Source organism: Bicyclus anynana, chromosome 19 (genome assembly GCF_947172395.1).
Source record: "Bicyclus anynana chromosome 19, ilBicAnyn1.1, whole genome shotgun sequence".
NCBI classification, from domain to species: domain Eukaryota; kingdom Metazoa; phylum Arthropoda; class Insecta; order Lepidoptera; family Nymphalidae; genus Bicyclus; species Bicyclus anynana.
The window spans coordinates 12,143,498-12,164,150 of record NC_069101.1 but is presented as its reverse complement, the minus strand read 5'-3'; the positions used below and the strand labels follow the sequence as shown (position 1 = coordinate 12,164,150).

Sequence of the window (20,653 nt, the reverse complement as noted above, 5' to 3'; positions counted from 1 at the left end):
TCCCTTTAAGCCCTTTATATTTTAAATTAATATGAAGGAAAAGGGGAACAAATAAAATGAAGGAAGATTTGAAAAAATCAGAATTTGAATAAATATTCAATAAAATTCAAACATAATAAGCCAAATGGCCCTGTTTAACTAAATTCTGTTTAAACACTGTTCATAAGTGTTGAAAAATTCCTCTTCTATTAATTTATTCGGAGAACAGTATTGAAAGTATATATTATGTATTTCAAAATAGCTTCGAAAATTGTATTTAAATCCTGATAGTGTGTTATAAATCTCTTAAAATAAAATTAAACTCTTAAAATATTTTAAATTCAAATCTACCCTCATTATACAATAATAAATTTTCAGGCGTAAGTTTTACACGCATGCCATGCGCATAACTAGCCTACACAAGTATGTTTGTAACATTAAACTTGCAAAAGTAACATTATCAAAACATTTCTCTCTACTAAAACTAAAAAAAGAGACGTGCTAAGCGCGTCTAGCCAAATTCCAAACAACGATTCGTATTACAAAACATGTAGTATAAGCATTCTTTATGAAAATCACATTTTACTTAAATCATGAAATATATGTGTTATTATAGTCCTAGATTATTTATCGGCTTTCTATCTGCCTAAACACAAAAACTTATATTATTCAAAGTTATAAAAATCCTACAAGAAGAACAGTTTTTTTTGTTCACTTATCAAGAAGATCGGTAAAAAAGGTTTTGTCATTCATAGCGCGAATTCTACTTGACACGCTCACAAAAATACATGCTATAACAGCTTGATTGTTTTATCAAAAATAAACTGTAACTCCAATTTAGGAGAATTTCTTATGGAAAATCTACTTCCATATAAGATTTATTTCCCTTACAAAAAAAAATAGTATAAAGACCCTATTTACATCATCCGATTCAATATCTTAACGATGTTGTATATTATAATCAAATCATTTTCAATATACTATCTCTGTAATAAATAACAATAGAAGAAACTTTAAATAAATCAGTTAGTACGAATATAGAAGTTATAATTACTATTTTTTATCCAAATGTTTACAATTTTAAATTCATATTCCTACTCGCATATAATGCTTGATGTACGCTTTTTTTACATATTTCAATATCGGATCGGATACTGTAAAACAGTTTAAAATTTAATAAATCTTACAAGGGATTACAGTTCTTCATCAATTCCATCGTTTCCGGAAATATTTTTTTCAAAAACGTCAATATTCGTATTCCTACGCGCAGTCACCATACACTTCAATTGGTTCATATTAGGCCACTAATTATAAAACATCCTTTTATATATATTTTTACTAGAAACACTGATATTAATCATTATTAACGTATTCACATACGTCAATTACGCAAAAAACATTGAATACACAAGATTGTCACACAAGTGTTTGTCATTAAAAAAAGGTCCTTCGAGCCGGATTAATGGCAAAATCATTTTATTGTTAATTTGCCCACGCCATCACAACTTTAGAAAACGGCACGAATAATGCAGTATGTTGCTGTGGTGTAAGGAAGTACCTCCTTCCTTGATAAGTGCCGTCATTTCGAGGGATACCCGGGTATTGGGATATAGAAAATTCCGCTCCAATCACAACGCCGCTTTTAGCAGCAGTACCACCAGCGAGGCCAACGTATCTGAAAATAACATTTGGTATGGAAATACTTAAGGTATCTTAAAAGTAAAGTCTTCTGCATAAAGTCTAGACAGTCCTTAATATAGTAAAATATTAGCATTAACTGTTTTAGACTTAGTAGATTATGTACCAACCTGACTCTACCAACAGCAAGTCGTCCTTGTGGTGTGATAATTTTGACCGCATGCCCCAGTCGTAGTTGTCTAGCTTCAGCGGGAATATAAGGATGTCCAGTTCTATCGCTACTGCCTTCTGTAAAAAATATAGCACGTACATTAAAAATCAATTCATCGAAGCCATTCGATCGAATTCATAGTATCGAAAGTATAATTACAATATTTTGGTTTTTATACATCGGAGCTTGTATGGACCTCTTATGTGTATGTGTAAAATTAGATAATCCCACAGTCAGTTTAAATGATTTTAATATATCCAAATATTTTTAATTATATATTCACATTCATATTGAATTTTTTAAACATGGACTTATAGCAACAGCATATTCATTTATTGATGTATGACGTTTAGGTATTCATATATTATTTCATATTTCAGGTGAAGATGTCACAATACCCATTAACGTACCCTGAAATTCAGATGTCTGTAGATTGTCAATCGACCGTCGCAGGAACGCTTCGGTCTCTTGCAGTAACTCATCTGTATCGTCTCTTCGTACATCTGGCAAGGATCCCCGCCATGGCATTCCTGAAAAGAATATACCCATGACAATTATGACGAAATTTTATACCATTTTATTTATTAAAGTGAACAAACTATGAATGTTTACCTTTACGGGAAGGTGCATTTGTTTGTTGCATCCAATCATTACTCCGGTCTACGCTTAAACACGGCGAACGATATCGATACCTAGAGAACGTTGAAATAATATATTAATTTACAAAGAAATACTGAAATAAGAAAGTAATCTGCGAGCTTGGTAATGAATTATTTCTAAGAGTTTAGCTAAAATTATAATGATACAACTGGTAAAACACATAAATGGTCGATGACATGCAAACGCTATACGAATCAATCTTGCGATGAGCTTAATGGCCCCCACGCTGCGAAATATCAAAGCATTATGGAATCACTACGGATTTAAGAGCTTGTAGTAAGTGTGTGATGATGATGATGGTGATGATTATGATAATGATGATATTAAGTATTGCAAACTAACCGCGACAATGGTGATCGTGGTGTTTCGGGCAGTGGTGCGGGAGTAGTGCGACGTATCGTCCACAGCGGTTCGGCTGAACGGGACAGTTCCGGCACCATCGATGTGAAACCTGTGAATCATTGTCCCATTGACCATATTCTTGATATTCTTTTTACAATAATATTACTTAATAGAATAATGTGTTTTAAAGTGTTATGTGTACTGTGTAGCCCAGATGTTGACGCATATGTATGTAGGTGCGGGTGGCAAACGTTAAGGATTTAAACCCAGCAGAATATCGCTAAGATGAATACTTTGAGGGTCAACTGTTCCACACTGGAAATGCTGCAATTCCCTGTAATCTTACTAAGAATCGCTAAGTAGGTTCAATTGAGGATCAAACTGTTATAAGCTGTGGATCCTTATTGATGCGTTAAGGAAATCTTGACAGGTATACATTCATTATATTGATTTGTCTGATGACATGCTCATACTAGCAGTTCCAGAGCTTTATATTATCATACCGATATCACTGAGAAGAACCCTTCGAGCCTCATCAGTCCGTCGTTGCAAAGGCGCTGGTCGTGCGTCGGGCACCGTCAGACGTCGTGTAACTGCTGTGCGTTGAGGTAATGTTGGCACTACTGAAGGCGTTGTTGATGCCACCTAAACAAATAACCTGATTACTGAAGAATAGGCACCGAAAAGCTGCGAAATTTTACGTGAATCTCCATTACCTTATATGCGAGATATCCATCCGATGTCCATCGAGGAGGCAAGGCAGATACGTCAGTTTGAGCGGCACTTTCCCTACGCGGCCCGTAGCCTTGGTAAATTACAGGCCTTGGCCGACAAGTAGACTTGCTAGTTGTACGAGGGACTCCACGGGATAGAGGCCTGAAACGATAACAATAGCTATAACCACTGTTAATCTGGCAAGCATGGAACCAAAATATTTCGGATGTTTAGAAAAAGTTGATCTAAAAGTTGCAAGTTGTCAATAAAAAAATATAAAACAATTTAATTTTAGAAAATGAGAATGCCAATCTAATTTGCACATAGATGAAATACATTAAAAGATATTCTAAAAACAAGAATAGTAAGGCAAATTATTCACAACTTCACTATGTAGCTTAATTATGCTAAGTCATAGCATACTGTAAGTTGATGAACCTCCAAATTACTTTTGATTTTGGATATACTCCACTTACCTGTATGCAAAAGGATTTGGACACGTATTTCGTCTAACATTCAAGTTACTAGCAAGATCGTCCTCAGAGATCCCACATTTCGATATATCAGTCTCAGCAAATACAGAAAATCTGTGTCCCATCCTCGTTTTGTGAAAACTGTCTACACTTTCCTCTCTGTGCAATACATCTAAACTGGAGCCAAGCTCGAAACTGGAGGACTTGGTATTGTCGAAACTAAGTCCTCTATAATTGTATTCTCCAGTAAGACTATCAACACTGTCTAATCGTCTTGTACTAGTGTTAGGGCTTCTTCGGTATAGCATATTATCAGATCTATTATCACAACTCTTAAGGATGCCCCGACTAGGTAAATCAAGACTTCCCTTTTCAGTAAATCCAACGTGCCTAATATCTTTATCATTCGGTAGCGAAACTCTTTTTATTTTGAGCGACGATTCAGATATTTTAGGAGTATTCTCTTGGTCCTCTTTTTTGGATTCAACGAATTGCCCTCCCGACTGGAAATCGGGGTCCAAGGTGTGAAATTTTATCAAAACGGGAGTCGAATGAGTAGTGGATGCGGAGGCTGGTGCCCATTGATCTGTTTCTCGTATAGAAACCAGATCTTCCTGTAAAATAAAATTCATAAAACAACAGTAACCTTTATCCAAACTTATTGGTATATTGAAATCGGTTACCGAGATATTTATAGACATACGTATTATAATGTTTAGTTACTCGTCATATTCAAATATCTGAAAATATGAATGTACGCAAGCAAATCACAATATTCGCAACAGGATTAAATTACCAGCATATTGTTATAATATACTGTGATAACAATAGAACTAGCCACGGCCGAAGCCTCCCACCAGCCAAAAGCGTAAGTGTTTGCAGTTGTCATTATAATCTCACTCATATAATTATGTATTAAACGCTTGCTTCCATTTAATCCATGTCTGAGTTAGAACAAATTATATAAAGTCGACATTGCGTTTAGATTTTAGTATTATCATAATTGAAACAATTCATGAATATAATAATTTATAAATTAATTTATAAAATATAATAATTTATTTATTTTGCTATTATCTGCGAAAAGCCAACGAACCCACGCGACAACGTCACCCAGGTCCGACAAAATACTCTACCTTCGTTTCACCCCGAAACCGAAGCATCCACAGGAGATGTTGACTCTACAACGTGCAATTGCTAAGTCTATCCAATATTGAAACAATTCAGACATTCTAACTTGCTAATTTACGACTTCAATAAATGAGGGTAGATGTATAGGTAATCGCATACAGAACTGATGCGCCGTTGGCACGCTATCAACTTGAAAGGAATCTATTACCCACATTACATTACATCGTGTTTGTGAATTGCCATTTCCTACTATAATTTGTCTACGTACCCTCAACTTCGTGAAATCCATTTCCGTAAACAATCCTGGTTGTTAAGACACTTCGTTTATTTAAATCGAAGAAATCTTTGAACTCTTGTTTTTTTAGCATGGTTATAGGATATTTTTTGTAAAAAAGAAATAGTTTTATTCATCAAAGATTAATGTGTTTTATTATATTCTGTCGTCGTACAACTTTCTACAAAAACAAAGTTAAATCATCTTTGGCAATGCCAAGAGGTTAACTAAATAAAATCCTTCGGCGATAGGATGGAGCCGACCTTTGGGCACATTAAGTTTCGGGAACCGTGTGATTTGTGAAGTTTTGCAAATTGGATATTTACTTCGTCGCCTTATGATTGCCCCCGGGATGTGATACGAACAATATGAATATGATTTACGGATAGCGTAAATCTATATTTTTATGAATGTTCTCATATTTTTGTTTTTTAGCAAAAACATGTACATCAATGACATGGGAGCATTTTAACTCAATCTACATAATAATATATAGACAAATATAGAGGCTAATGAAAACGACTAAAGTCTTCATATTATATCCCTTTTAACACTGGAATTCAGAGAATCGTGATTTGAACGAGAAATTATAAGTTTGTCACTTATCTTAAAACGGAAGAGTAAAGTGTTACCTTAAGGAAAACACGAACAGCAAATGGAAAACTACAATAAAACAGTGCAAAAAACTTCTTCTTTATTCATTCTCCTGTAGTTCTGGACTGTTTTTAGCTTACCTTACTATGAAGTTGTATGCTATTTTTATTTCTTTTTTTTTTTTTTTATGTAGTATAGGCTTACGCTTGACCACAATCAAGCCTGATGGAAAGCAATGATGAGGTCTAAGATGAAGCGCGCTTGCCTACAAGACTTCTTTATTTTTTAAAGTTCTTGACAAAGTTAGAGCAGAATAATATTTAACATTATTACAAGTGTTGAAGGCCACCTTTCCTAACATAAATATATAACATTATTTCTTACATTTACATTACTATAAAAATTCATTTACTGAATATAAGCATATGTCTAACAACCACGAGAATAGATTTTTTTTTAAATTAATTTACAAGTTGTTGACGTAAGGTTGCAACTTGTTATATATTTTTATACACATAGCATAGCTATTTTTGTGGAAATGCCGTATTGGGCTTGTAGTTTAATATTAATCTATCCTTATTTCTTTCTTGGTCTTTGATTTACCTCACCTGCTTTGAAGAAGAGCTTGCTTACGAAAGCAATCCAAAAAAGCTGATTAGAGTTGGGGAAACACGAGTTTCCCCAACTCTAATAAGCTTTTTGGGATTGTAAAGGAAATTGGGAGATGTAGCTTTTATTTACAACAACCTACCTGCAGATTGCTCATATCCTTGGACTCATCCGTTGTGAATATGAGTTCTATATCGTCGACTTCCTCCGACTCATTGCCGCTCGCATTTTCCTGTTCATGTTTCTCATCAGAGGCCGCGTTATGTTCTAATGGAGTTGTTCCGCCTTCGGAAAATACTGAGTTGTCACCGTCGGAAAGTGACCTAAAATTTTCAATTTAGCTGTAGCCATGGATATATAAATTACAGCATCGATATGATTGAAATAGGAATTGGCAGTCGCATTTCGCTCCCTCATCAAATTTAGAAGAGAAGTAGGATGATGCCATACAATTGCGATGTACTTGCAAACAATTTTGGATAAAAGATGATCGCAAGTTTTGGGGAAACACTTTTTTCTTTAATTTTTTAAGGGATGTATGCCAACTTGTTGGTTTTTAAGCAAATGCTGACGTGAAAAATCATAAATTATAGTCCCAAATATGTACATGGACGAAAATTCTAAAAGTGATTTTTTCACAGACAAAAAGTAGTAATTGCTATAGATAGTGGCGTAGCTACCCAGGGGCTAGGCGGATTGAGTGCCCCGGGACTCTCAAGTACAGGAGGCCCTCGAATCCTTACCAGAAAATCTGAATCGAACTGAACTTTCGAAAATTTCTCTTAAGTATTTTCAAAATAAATATGACAGGATGCTTTAATCATGGCAACTCAGTTGAGAGAAATTCGAAAGTTATACGATAAGACAATTTAAAGAGAACACGAATGAAAAAAATTACATTTTTCTTCAGAAAATAAAAAACAAAATACTAGGTTGTCTACCTTAAAACCGCGAAAGCTATTAGTTAGGCAGGCAATTGCGGTAAAAGCTCTTGGAAGAATTGAAATTGTGGCCTGTCTATCACAGAATGGTTGTAGGTAAGAAACAATTAAAAAACAAACTTAAAATGAAATTTATTATCTCCAACTTACCGAAGGCTTAAATTGTCTACGTCCAAATTAATTGTATCTTTTCGATGTGTTCCCTCAGAAGTTTCTTTCACCACCAGATTCTCTTCCGATGTTATACGCACTTGCACGTCGAATTTATCCGCTTTGGATTTTACCTCGGCTTCATTGGGTACCGCCATTTTGATATTATCACTAGATGCCGTTTTTATATTAATAGTATCTCCTTTAGAATTTTTTATATTTTCAAAATGTTCTCTGTGTTCTTCAAACTGAAAACTAGCTTTCGATTCGCCAGATTTCTCAAGAAATATATCTTTCTTTTCTTCTAGAGTTGTGTCGCTCTCAGAAGTCGTACTTGATATTATACTTCCTTCCTTTAGAGTCCTAACTTTTATTTTTACATCAAATTTCGAAAGTAATTCTAATTTAGTTTTAAAATTGTGAATATTTACATCGGGATCTTTAGGAATGGAAAGTTCACTAATTGGTTCCGGTTCGTCAAACTCTTGAACGGGACTACTTGTTGCATTCGGGAAATTCAAATTTTCCGATACAATTGATTCTGACTTGGATTCTTCGAGGATTTCTTCTAATCTCTCAGCTGTTTTACTGGGTTCCTCTAGATGGGATGGTACATCATCAGACGCAGTCTCCTTTTCGGTAGAAGCAGTTTTAATTACAACTTCACTATCACAATACTCATCTGTATAAATTGTTTTAGGTGTGTAAGAAACCTCGAAGTTTATATCCTGATGAGGGTAGCGATCAACGCCTGAATCTATTATTTTACGACGCAATATGTGATTCTCTAGGGAAAGTTTTTCTATAATATCAGTGTACTCTATGCAGCGTGAATGTTCCTGATACTTTTCCTTTAGTTCCTTCAGTTCGTTCTTGGAAATTTCCAGAGCAGTTCTCAGAGAAACTACTGTTTGGTGCAGTGTCCTCACTGTGTCCAAGTGCACAGTCCCAGGCGGGACCGTCTCCAGCTTACCGTTATCCATTCCACATTGTTTCCTTCATTCCATCCAACATTCAACATCCCATACATGACTGTTGCTATTTCAGGCACACTCTAAATCACAATCACATTCTTCGTTGAAGGAAAAAAAGCAATCCTATAAATGAGAATTCTAAATTCAAATATCTATTGACACAAAGAGAAAAAAATATTTAGAATATATCATTTACCGATGGGTGGATCCATTGTAGCCGCGGGCACTCCTATTCGATTCACCGTGCATTTTCAGATCACTATCGAATTACGAGCGAGACGACGTACAGTCACGGCGCGGGAGGGATGTGATCGATACAGCGGCGGCCCGGAGGTACCTGATTAAGCTTTTAAGGCCCTCAAAACTTTGCCGGGTCGAAGCTAAACTAGCACGATTAACACTGATAAACACGTCGGCACGTAAAGAAGTAATTAAGGCGGAATATTATCGCGATCGTTTTTGCAAGGCTGCGGGAGCTACAAATTTTATCGTGACCTCCGTGTACCTGAGAACCTCCGAATTTGCCGGGGCTCCTTGTCCTTACAAACAAATCAATACCCGAGGGTTTGGTGTTCGCGGGGGTGCTGAAGAGTAGATACGGACGATATAGCTATCCTTGTCATGGCTGTCCAACTGCTCCCTAAACTAATAAATTTTTATTTGTATCTATAGTACATTTTGAGTAAAGATTTTCATATTTAAAGCTACAATTCATCTTTATACTTATGAAACTTAAAGCTTACTTAATTACATAATTAGCATACAATTCAGTTACTGAACCAAAAGTAAAATGTCAACTGTCAATATAGACAGACGTCAGTCGTCAAATACGAAAAGTCAAAACTCAAAATAACCTAAAAATTTAAATAAATTTTTAAATTCAACATAAATAATAACAATGATAACAATTTCGAATATCTGGAGAGGTACGCCAATAAATGCTTATTTAGTTTTACAAACAAGATTTAAATCCAAAACGCATTGGGTAAGTTGAAAATTGAATACTTACAATTGTGTTTACTTCTACCTATTAATATTATAATATAACTTTTTAACATGGATTATCATCTCTAGGCGAAATTAAAAAAGAAGTCTGGCCCAAAGTACAAAGCGTTAAGCCATTTCGATGAGTTCTACGGCTCCGTTTTCGGTAAACAATGGGAGCCGTTGCGAGAGGCTCTATTGCGTAGGTCCAAGTACGTAGCAGTGGTTAACAACTACGGCGACACGGAACAGACCATGGATTATCTTTCTAACAGAGGTAATATATAATTATTATTACATTCACTCACAAAAAGACTCTTGTGTTGAGAATATCTTAGCAATCTATGGATCCACGGTGCGGGTGCCGGTTCCAACGCGTGGCAGAGAGAAAAAAAAACTCCGAGCGAAATCCAGGACTTGTGACTAATGGATGTAGGGTTAAGGCATTCCTTGACAATTGATTAACACTCCCCTTCCCCGCTTGTGTTGTTCTTCCTGCCTAGCCAAATTTGGTAAGATCCTAATAGAGCAGCATGGGATACCTGTTCTAGTATATAGTATATAGAATATAGTATATTGCTGCAGTTCTAGAGGCCAAGGTTTTTAAGCAAGTTATAGATATATTTTGCTGGCAGAAATGTTTGTCTGCAATATTTGTAATAAAAAAAATTGTATGAGACACCCTTACCGTTAGATTCACGCAACATTGCCCTGCACGTTTTTTTTAAAGTATATGTCTTAACGAATAAATAATAGCATATGCATTGTTCATAGAACAATTCACACTATGTTAATAGTGCTAAAAAATTTACACAGTAATTATGTTTAGATGTATATTTAATAAAACTTGCAGGACAGTGCTGTGTGAACCTAGCCTGACTTTTAAAGAACAGATTTCTATACAAAGATTCCCTACCCTGCTTTGTCTCCTACAACTTAAAAGTAGACTTATGTCAGTTTTTATTTATGAGGTGAGGTTAACCATGAGAGAATGACCATTTTAAGGTGAGTTGTTGAGCAAACTTTTTATTAAAATGAAAATTCTATGGGTAATGGATATTCATACAGACCAAGTCTGAGGTGACTGCTTTATTATAATTACAAGGCAGACAGCGGGGACTGGGAAAGAAAGGAAGAGCTAAGATTGTTATTATTTTATTTATTGATTTTGCTGTAAATAGGAACTAACAATAAAACAACAATTTTTTTGTATTTCACAATATCTCTTGATCTTGACCATATCCTACTTTCTACTTATCCTACTAATATTATAAATGCAAAAGTTTGTATGGATGTTTGTATAGAAGTTTTTTCCTCTTCACACTGCAACTAATGACCAAATACTGGCTGTAATTTAAAACAATTCCTGGATTAACACATGAAATTTTTAACCCAAAAAAAACCATGGTTTTTGGGAGATTTGTGAATTCATTTCATTGTTATTTCAGGGGCTCACTGTCTCAAAAATCTAATGTCAATACAGAAAGAGTTTCACGATAAATATAACCCACAACCAAATGAAACACCACCAGAACAAAGTACAGAGATAAACAATTTTGATAGTTACATAGCCAAATTGCAAAGTGAGGAAATTTCCAATATTTACCGACAAGGAGAAAATGTACCTGAGAAGTTAGAGTTAAGTGATGATAGAGTTTTAGGAAGTACTCCAAAAAATGAAGACAAACAAGACCGGTAAGTAAACAAAATTTTCATTCAGATTATTGTTTTTATCATATTTTTACTTAATTCTTTGATTATGAGTATAAGACAGATCTAAAAGGAGGTTCTTAAATCCACAAGGGACCACTAAAGAAATGAAAAATGTAGGTACTCATTGCAGGATTAGTCTGATAGCTCAGTTACACTCGTGCCTCGTTCATTGTCTCATACCTCGACGTGTTGAACGCTAGTGGCGAGACAATCTATGAGCGCGCTGTTTACACAGCCTCATACTTTGGTGCTCGGGCAAGAGTTTTGTCACTTATATTATGTCCAATGACAAAAATAAAACTTGTGAGTACCTAAGTCACTTTTCTGTCCCATAATGTGTTAACAAATAAAATAATATAAATGTGGAAAAAAAAATAAAAATAAATATTATAATCCCTTCTCCACAACCATACTGAAGGTTGAAGGTTGCCTTTTTTATAGTCACATTATTTATTATGATAATGAATTATGCAAATGGCCCATCAATAGGCCTAGGATTTTAAAAGACATTGTCAACCAATATTGGCAGAGGTGAAAATACTGCTCTCTTTTTCATCTCAACATTGAATTAATCTTTCTTTCAAGATACAGTTTTACAAGCTCTTGCATCATATTAAAAGTGTTTATTTGATTTATTTGTTCATCATCCTTATCAACCTATTTTTGGCTCACTGTTGAGCATGTGTCTCCTCTCAGAATGAGAGGGGTTAAGCCAATAGACCAACACGCTGGCCCAATGCGGATTGGCAGACTTCACACACATAGAGAATTAAAAAAAGTTCTCTGGTATGCAGGTTTCCTCACAATGTTCTTCCTTCGCCATTTGAGGTACGTCATGTTACGAAATTACGCCCTCCAAATCAAAGGCAGAGGCGAATCCACTGGGATTTGGTTTATTGATGTTTTAAAAAATAATTTTAAACATATTCACAGCAAATCAGCTCCCACTCTTAATCAAGCATTAGAAGAAGCTGAGTTGGATCATTCTAGAATAATTGAACCATCAATGGGCTTATCCACTGAGGCTCTGTATCAATATGTGCCTGCAACTAAATTGAAGGGATTAGATGAATGGGTGCCAGAATCACTGCACTACTCCTTTATGACTAACAGTATGTATCTTATTATATATTATGGCACATAATTAATTATATAAGGATAGAAAGGGTAGAGTAAGCTATCCTTAAAAGATAGATATATCATCCATGTAGAGCATAAAGTCACCAAGTCCCAAAAATGTCATTTTGAGTTATTATTTTTTTCTCTAAACATCTGTCTAACCATTGTTTTTGTAGCTGCCATAGTTTTTGTTTTATGAAATGTGCAAAGTAACTATGTCTATCCTTTGGAACCCAGTGCGTAATCGGAGAATTAACTAAAGTTAGTTAATTATTATACACTTAACGAAAATTTAGATAACTCAATGCAACAGACGAAAGTGAAAAATATTATTTAATAGGTCATACAGTTAAAACCTGCAAATTTCGTAAATATATCAGTCAGTTCAAAACTACCTAAACCAGTGGCTGTTTACTTTAAAAAGAGTGAAAATCACTCATTTTGGTCAACAATTAAATCAGTGATTTTATAGAGAAAAATCATTAGTAAATATATTTTTTCTTTTCTTTGTTATTAAACGATTTTCGTTTTATATTGCTAGTAAAAACGAACTCTGATAAAGTATCTTTAAATTAAGGTTATGTACACAAAGATATTTAAAAAAAAGTTATGAATATTTATATTTACAAAAACTTTAAATGTTAAACAGTGTTTTTCGAGTTATTGACTTTTTGGTCTATGGAGCTTTGGTTGTTATGCCATTGCAGACTTTTTTCACCAAGCAGGTTATTGTTCTAGAAACGATTAAACAGTGTCTTTGATGAGTGCTTATAAGTGGGTTGATTAATTTTATTTATAATACTTACATACTACTACAACCATATATACTGTTATATTACAACCAATTTACATAAAACATTGACAAGTTTTAAGTACCCTTCTTCCTTACTATCTATTAGTGAAAATTGCATGAAAATTGGTCCAGTAGTATTCAAGTTTATCATGAATAGACAGACTGATAAAAACTATGTTTTATTATATTATAGATAATAACAGTTATTATTATTTACTTTTATAGGAGACAAAGACTTTCCATTAGTGATAGAGCCAGAGACACAGTTCACTTACCCGGAGCATCTGAAGGTGATGACGTATGAGATGAACAGTGAATATGACAGGTTTCCTGAGCCCAAGAGATGTAGCACAGGTGAAGTTACTTGCCCTGATCCGTCCTGTTAATATCATCATAGAAAACTTTCGTCTGTATAATATTAGTGTAATAGGGAGGATGTTTCATAATTTATTATTTAAGGACAAGTTAACCTTTAAGTATGGACGTCAATTTTTCTTCACTACTGTGGACATGCATAAATGAAGACACTTTTTTTTTGAGAAAATTGATTTATGATCGCTTTAAGGCTTTAACTGATTGAATATTAAAGTTATGTATATCCCATAACTATATAATGAAATAACGTGCTAATAAAATCTTTTACTTCAAAAATTATAGAAATTTTTAAAATCAATAATGATGATACTTTTCAGTCTAAATCTAATTTTTTAAGTATTGAAAACCTATCGGACGTAGGACGTAGGACGGAGGTCCTGGATTCGATACCCGATTGGGCCGATTGAGGTTTTCCTTATTAATCCAGGTCTGGCTGGTGGGAGGCTTCGGCCGTAGCTTGTTACGATATTGTGTAATCTGAAAGGAGTGTCATTTTTATTCTACCCTAACAAGTTAGCCCGCTTCCAACCAAGATTCCATCATCAGGTGAAACTGTGGTCAAGGGCTTAACTTGTAAAGAAATAAAAGCACGATGTTATTTTTCACTTTTTCGTTTTGTGATTTTGAAGTCGGTTTAATTTTTTTGTTAAAATACTTTTATTTCTGTTTTTAGTCCTAGCATAGTAAACGATAGCGCTACAGTACGGGAAATTTCGTTATTTTCGTTTTAACACAAAATTACTAAACCAATTTTCATGAAAATTAAATAGGACTAATTTGGATGTAAACTCTTTTAAACAAAAAAAGAATTTTCAAAATCGGTTAAGAAATGAACGCAATTATGAGGTAACAAACATTAAAAAAACATACGCGTCGAAGAACCTCCTCCTTTTTTTTGAAGTCGGTTAATGAAAACTTATTCATCAACCTATTGTATTATAGGAGTGTTCGACTACTACCCGATGGACTGCGGCAGTGTAGTATCGGTGCTGGCGCTATGCCTGGCGCCCGGCGACCGCGTGCTGGACCTGTGCGCGGCGCCGGGGGGCAAAGCCCTAGTCGCGCTGCAGACGCTGCTGCCCGACGTGCTCGTCTGCAACGACGCCTCCATCTCCAGATCCAACAGGTGACTCTACCAGCATGGAGCATACGGCCTTCGCGGGCCAGCAGTGGCGTGCACTTCATACAAGCATAAAAGCACTGCATACCCTAACAAATATTTTGTTTATACTTATCCAATGCATATTTTCCCGGTCTGGTTAAATTGTCTTGCTAGTGCATACCCTGATAAATAAACTTATGCACGCCGCTGCGGGCCAGTGGTATTGACCCGTGACGCGGTGGATTTATATGACGGAGGTTCTGGGTTCGATCCCCGTTTGGGCTGTTTTCTTTAAAAAATATTTGCCGTATCTTTTATAATATGACCACTATTCCCATTCAATTCCAACTAGTCGGGAAAGACTGCTAGGAGTGGTCTCTTATAATATGACCAATATTCCCATTCCCCTTCAACTAGTTAATGCTGTAATAAAGAATTTTTCTTTCTTTCTTTCTTTCTAGTTGGGAAAGACTGTGCTAGGAATGGGTACGACAATAGACCAACGGGGCGGGGATCGAACCACCACCCCTCGGTGATGAGTCCAACCGCTCTTACCGTTGAGCTATTGAGGCTAATTGGTTCTGATCTGGCTGGTGGGAGGCTACGGCCGTGGCTAGCTACCGCCGTACCGGGAAAGACGCACCACCAAGCGATTTAGTGTTCCGGTACAATGTCGTGTAGAAACCGAAAGGGTTATGGATTTTCATCCTGCTCCTAACAAGTTAGCACGCTTCCATCATAGATTGCATCATCACTTACCATCAGATGAGTAGTCAAAGGCTAACTTGAAAATAATAAAAAAAAATGTTTATTCGCATTAGGATAGAAAGGATATTCCGCGACTACTTGATGGACTACGAGACAGGCAACAAGTGGCAAGAGCGAGTGATGATCACGCGGCGTGATGGCAGGGTCTTCACCGACGACCACGGGTTTGATAAGGTACCGTCTACTAGCTAAATCATTGGTTTCCAAAGTGGTCCAAGTGGAATCCCAAGGGTCCATGGGAGACTCAAAAGGGGTCTACGTAGGCGTGACTAAAAATGGAGGTCACGGTTCGAAACTTTATCTAGTTTCAGATTTACTGGGGCTTTTTCTAAATAAAACAAGTAATAATGATGTTAAATTATTAAAAGTTAAGTAAAAAAGATAATTCTGTTGTTTGTACCTAAGGCACAATGGAGGTTTCCATAGTTAGATATTTATAATTTTTTTCGAATTTTGGGAAATGGTAATGTAACACAACCAGCTAGTTGCCAGTAGCCATCCTACTCGATGTATAATGTTTACCAACAAACAAATTAAAAATAATGGTATAAATCGCTAGTTGTTTCACACCTTATAATAATTATCTATAATATAAAAATGAATCGCAAAATGCGTTGGTAAGCACTTAATATTGGTGGATATGTTTAGGGCAACCAAAAACTAACTTCAGTAATATTCAACCAGCACGTCAGATTTAGATTAAGGTTGGTAAACTTACATACCTTAATCTAAATATATCTAGATAGCTAAAAAATGTTTATTTCGAAAATCTGACGATTTGAGCGTAACATAATGGAATGGGAGGCTTCCAAAGTTACAAAATAACCCCAATAACCAAAGTTATAAATAAACCTTTATATTTCTGTAAATTTTTTACTTATTTTGAGTGAAATAATATTAGAATAATCGCTCATGTTTTCTGACAATTTTAGTAAGCCAAAGTAATAATAATTGTCTTTAAAGTTTGTTTTTGTTTCCCACCTCTGTAAGCGAATAAAGTATATAACCATTTATTATTTCTATCATTTATTCTACCAAATCTAATTAATTCCCATCACGCTTTAGTAACTGCAAATTTAGCATCCCGATTAAGGCTCCCCTACTACAGGGATGATAATGAGACGTTAATGTTTCAGGTGTTGGTAGACGTTCCATGCACGACAGACAGACATTCAGTGATGGAAGACGAGAACAACATCTTCCGAGCTGACCGGGTCAAGGAAAGGTTGAGGATACCTGAACTACAGTCACAGTTACTGCTGTGAGTACAGTCTCAGACTAATTACATAAGGACTAGTATCACTCCCGAATTCACAAACAAAATTATGTGTAATTTTTCGAGGAAAACGAGCTTAGATATCTTCTATACTAAGTTAGAAGTTTTTGACCGTTTTTTACAGCATTTAACTACCCAAAAAGGTATTTTTACTATGCTCTTTAACCGATTACAACTATGAAACTATTCACTATTGTATCATACTTTGACAAGAAAGTAACGTCTAGCGAGGCAGATCCTTATGTAATTAGTCTGAGAAGTATAGTGTTGATGATCCTCTGTTTATTTGTTGTAGAAATGATAAAAAGTAGAAAATCTTTCTGTTTAAATTTGTTTGTTCTTTAGGCGTAATTACATTTAATTACTTTTAATTGGTTGATATGATGATAATGATTGACGATGATGATTTTTTTTTTATTTTTTACAAGATAGCCCTTGACTACAATCTCACCTGATGGTAAGTGATGATGTAGTCTAAGATGGAAGCGGGCTAACTTGTTAGGAGGAGGATGAAAATCCACACTCCTTTCGGTTTCTACACGGCATCGTACCGGAACGCTAAATCACTTGGCGGTACGTCATTTTTACCGGTAGGGTGGTAACTAGCCACGGCCAAAGCCTCCCACCAGCCAGACCTGGACCAATTAAGAAAATCTCAATCGGCCCAGCCGGGGATCGTACCCAGGACCTCCGTCTTGTAAATCCACCGCGTATACCACTGCGCCACGGAGGCCGTTGATGATGCTGATGATGATGATGATGATGATGATGATGATGATTGTTTTGTAGAAACGCCCTCCGAGTGGTGAGAGTCGGCGGGGCCGTAGTGTACTCCACGTGTTCGCTGAGCCCCGCACAGAACGACGGCGCAGTACACGCCGCGCTAAGGGCGGCCTTCCAGAGTCACGGGATAGTGGCTGTTGTCAGGTGCCGTCAACCTTTCATATTCACAATAATAAATGTGCACGTGTCGCTAGCCTCGCGCAGGGCGGCCTTCCAGTACCATGGGGTAGTGGCTGCCGTCAGGTGCTGCCAACCTTTCATCATCACACTAATAATATTAGCTATGCACGTGTAACTAGCCCCGCGCAGAGCGGCCTTTCAGAGTCACGGGCTGCTGTCAGGTGCGGCCAACCTTTTATCATCACAGATATGCACGTGTCGCTAACTTCGCGTAGGGCGACCTTCCAGTACCACGGGATAGTGGTCGCCGACAGGTGCCGCCAACCTTTCATATTCACACTTATAACGAATGAGCTTTTACAAACATCCTCGCATACTTCAACCATCTATACTATGACTTTTCTCAATACTTTCATTGCTTCGCATCACATGCCTGTACTAAGATAACAACTTCATCAACTCATCAACTTTTCAGTCATTGACACCACTTTCAGACTTCATACACCTTTTTACCATCCATAAAATACAACAGCTGTCTTGTTAAAGGGATGGTTAATTTATTTATATATAAAAAAATCTTGGTAATTCTAATTTAATAATGAAATCATTACTTTATCAGAAAAAGTTTTCTACAACGTTTTACGACATTTTTTATTTATGTTCAAATAAAAGATATTATTTTATTTTTAATACAATAAATAATGTATGTTGATTTTTTGAGACACGTGATAGCCTAGTGGATATGACCTCTGCCTCCGATTCCGTAGGTTCGAATCCGGTCCGGGACATGCACCTCCAACTTTTTAGTTGTGTGCATTCTAAGAAATTAAATATCACGTGTCTCAAACGGTGAAGGAAAAACATCGTGAGGAAACCTGCATACCTGAAATTATACCTTATATTACCTTTATTTAATTCTCTGCGTGTGTGAAGTCTGGGCCAGCGTAGTGGACTATTGGCCTAACCCCTCACATTCTAAGATACTTTGACGGCCCCCGTGGCGCAGTGGTATGCGCGGTGGATTTACAAAACGGAGGTCCTGGGTTCGATCCTCGGCTGGGCAGATTGAGATTTTCTTAATTTGTCCAGGTCTGGCTGGTGGGAGGCTTCGGCCATGGCTAGTTACCACCCTACCGGCAAAGACGTACCGCCAAGCGATTTAGCGTTCCGGTACGATGCCGTGTAGAAAACGAAAGGGGTGTGGATTTTCATCCTCCTCCTAACAAGTTAGCCCGCTTCCATCTTAGACTGCATCATCACTTACCATCAGGTGAGATTGTGGTCAAGGGCTAACTTGTAAAGAATAAAAAAAAAAGACTCGTGCTCAGCAGTGAGCCGAATATGGCCTAGTTTTACAGTATAAATTAAAATAAAATATCTTGTTCCAGGGATATGTCAGGGCCGTTCCACGCACTAAGCAGCACACTGAAGTTAGGAGCAGGGCTCGTCAAACCGAAGTACGGGCAGCTGATATTGCCTGACATAGCTGCCAATTATGGGCCCGCCTACGTCGCCAGACTTGTTAGAATTAAGTGAATTCTAATTAACATTAAAATAAGGTAATTCTTTAAAAATAAGAATGTGTAAATAATAATTAAGTTGTGTAAAATAAACATTTTTTTTCAAATTCAAGTTAGCTTTATTGAATACCTTAAAATTCATTTTTAAAATCATCATTATCAACCTATATTCGGCTCATTGCTCAAGTCTCCTCTCCGTTTTTTAAAGTATAGAATTTGAATTGTTCATAAATATTTTTATAAATTGTAGTAAATAAAAATAATATAAAATGTCCAATCGACGAAAGAGCGAGCGATACTTTCGTTTTCGCAGCTATTGGTCAACAATGTATTTTTCTTTTTATTAAAGTCGGATTTACATTTGTCTGACGTGTCGTGTTGTGACGCATCAGAACAGAATCGGCTTATACATTTTGTACGCGACACATTAGAAGCCATCACGACATGTCACAACACATAAGTGTCAACGTTACCATACAAAATGTATGATATATATATATATAAATAAAAAAATAATTATAGAAATCTGTTTTTTTTTTAATAATCTTTTTCTTACTTCGGATTTCAATAAAACAACCATCCATCACTTAAAGCCATTTATTTATAAAATGAAAAAAATCATACGTAAATACATTTACATATTTTATTTTGTATTATAATTACTTTGAGTATTGAAAAAATACAAATATAATTACAACACCCAAAAAACTTTTTATACAAAAATAGTAAATGCATAATAAATATTCGCAAATAAAGCAGCTATAAAATGCTTATTTAAAATTTGCATTATGAAATGTAAATATTAAAATAGGATATACATAGCCCATGTTCTGTCAGGCATTGACGATCAAGTAAACTCACATGCCTGCAGCGCTAAGGCTTGACGTCCGATACAACTGATCGTGTGTTGGTCGCGATCGACATGGTGTCACGCAGCACGCTTAGCGCTGCAGGCATATGAGTTTATTTGATCGTCAGTGGCTATCATTAGAGATTCTGGCTCATAAAGCTTTATTAGTAAAAAAATACTTAATTTAATATTTATTCGTCTATATCTAAATTATTTTATACATTGAGTGTCTATCAATTAACGGATAATGCCATTTTTGTCTTTTTTATAAACGAACTAGCTGACGTCACGCGGTTTCACCCGCGTGGTTCCCGTTCCCGTAGGAATACAGGGATAATATATAGCCTATAGCCTTCTTCGATAAATGGGCTATCTAACACTAAAAAAAATTTTCAAATCGGACCAGTAGTTCCAGAGATTAGCGCGTTCAATCAAACAAACAAACAAACAAACAAACTCTTCAGCTTTATTATATTAGTATAGATATTTGCTATATCTTATTTTTAAATTGACTTTGACGGCCTCCGTGGCGCAGTGGTATGCGCGGTGGATTAATAAGA

General features: G+C 35.9%; 2 protein-coding genes across 2 annotated transcripts; one reads left to right on the top strand and one right to left on the bottom strand.

Annotated features, from left to right (window-relative positions):
* Positions 1 to 635: 635 nt before the first annotated feature.
* LOC112044616 (uncharacterized) lies at positions 636 to 9,377 on the bottom strand. The gene is made up of 11 exons (XM_024080504.2): positions 8,887 to 9,377; positions 7,717 to 8,813; positions 6,768 to 6,948; positions 4,021 to 4,631; positions 3,547 to 3,706; positions 3,334 to 3,475; positions 2,831 to 2,939; positions 2,441 to 2,520; positions 2,239 to 2,358; positions 1,788 to 1,905; positions 636 to 1,654 (listed from the first exon to the last, which is right to left on the bottom strand). The coding sequence occupies exons 2-11, from the start codon at positions 8,697 to 8,699 to the stop codon at positions 1,462 to 1,464; spliced, it is 2,697 nt and encodes an 898-aa protein (XP_023936272.2). The 5' UTR covers positions 8,700 to 8,813; positions 8,887 to 9,377; the 3' UTR covers positions 636 to 1,461.
* A 112-nt stretch (positions 9,378 to 9,489) lies between these two features.
* Positions 9,490 to 19,350, top strand: LOC112044618 (5-methylcytosine rRNA methyltransferase nsun-4). The gene is made up of 10 exons (XM_024080505.2): positions 9,490 to 9,675; positions 9,765 to 9,951; positions 11,123 to 11,369; positions 12,321 to 12,499; positions 13,525 to 13,653; positions 14,617 to 14,800; positions 15,598 to 15,718; positions 16,681 to 16,805; positions 17,610 to 17,747; positions 19,112 to 19,350. The coding sequence occupies exons 1-10, from the start codon at positions 9,589 to 9,591 to the stop codon at positions 19,257 to 19,259; spliced, it is 1,545 nt and encodes a 514-aa protein (XP_023936273.2). The 5' UTR covers positions 9,490 to 9,588; the 3' UTR covers positions 19,260 to 19,350.
* Positions 19,351 to 20,653: the final 1,303 nt, after the last annotated feature.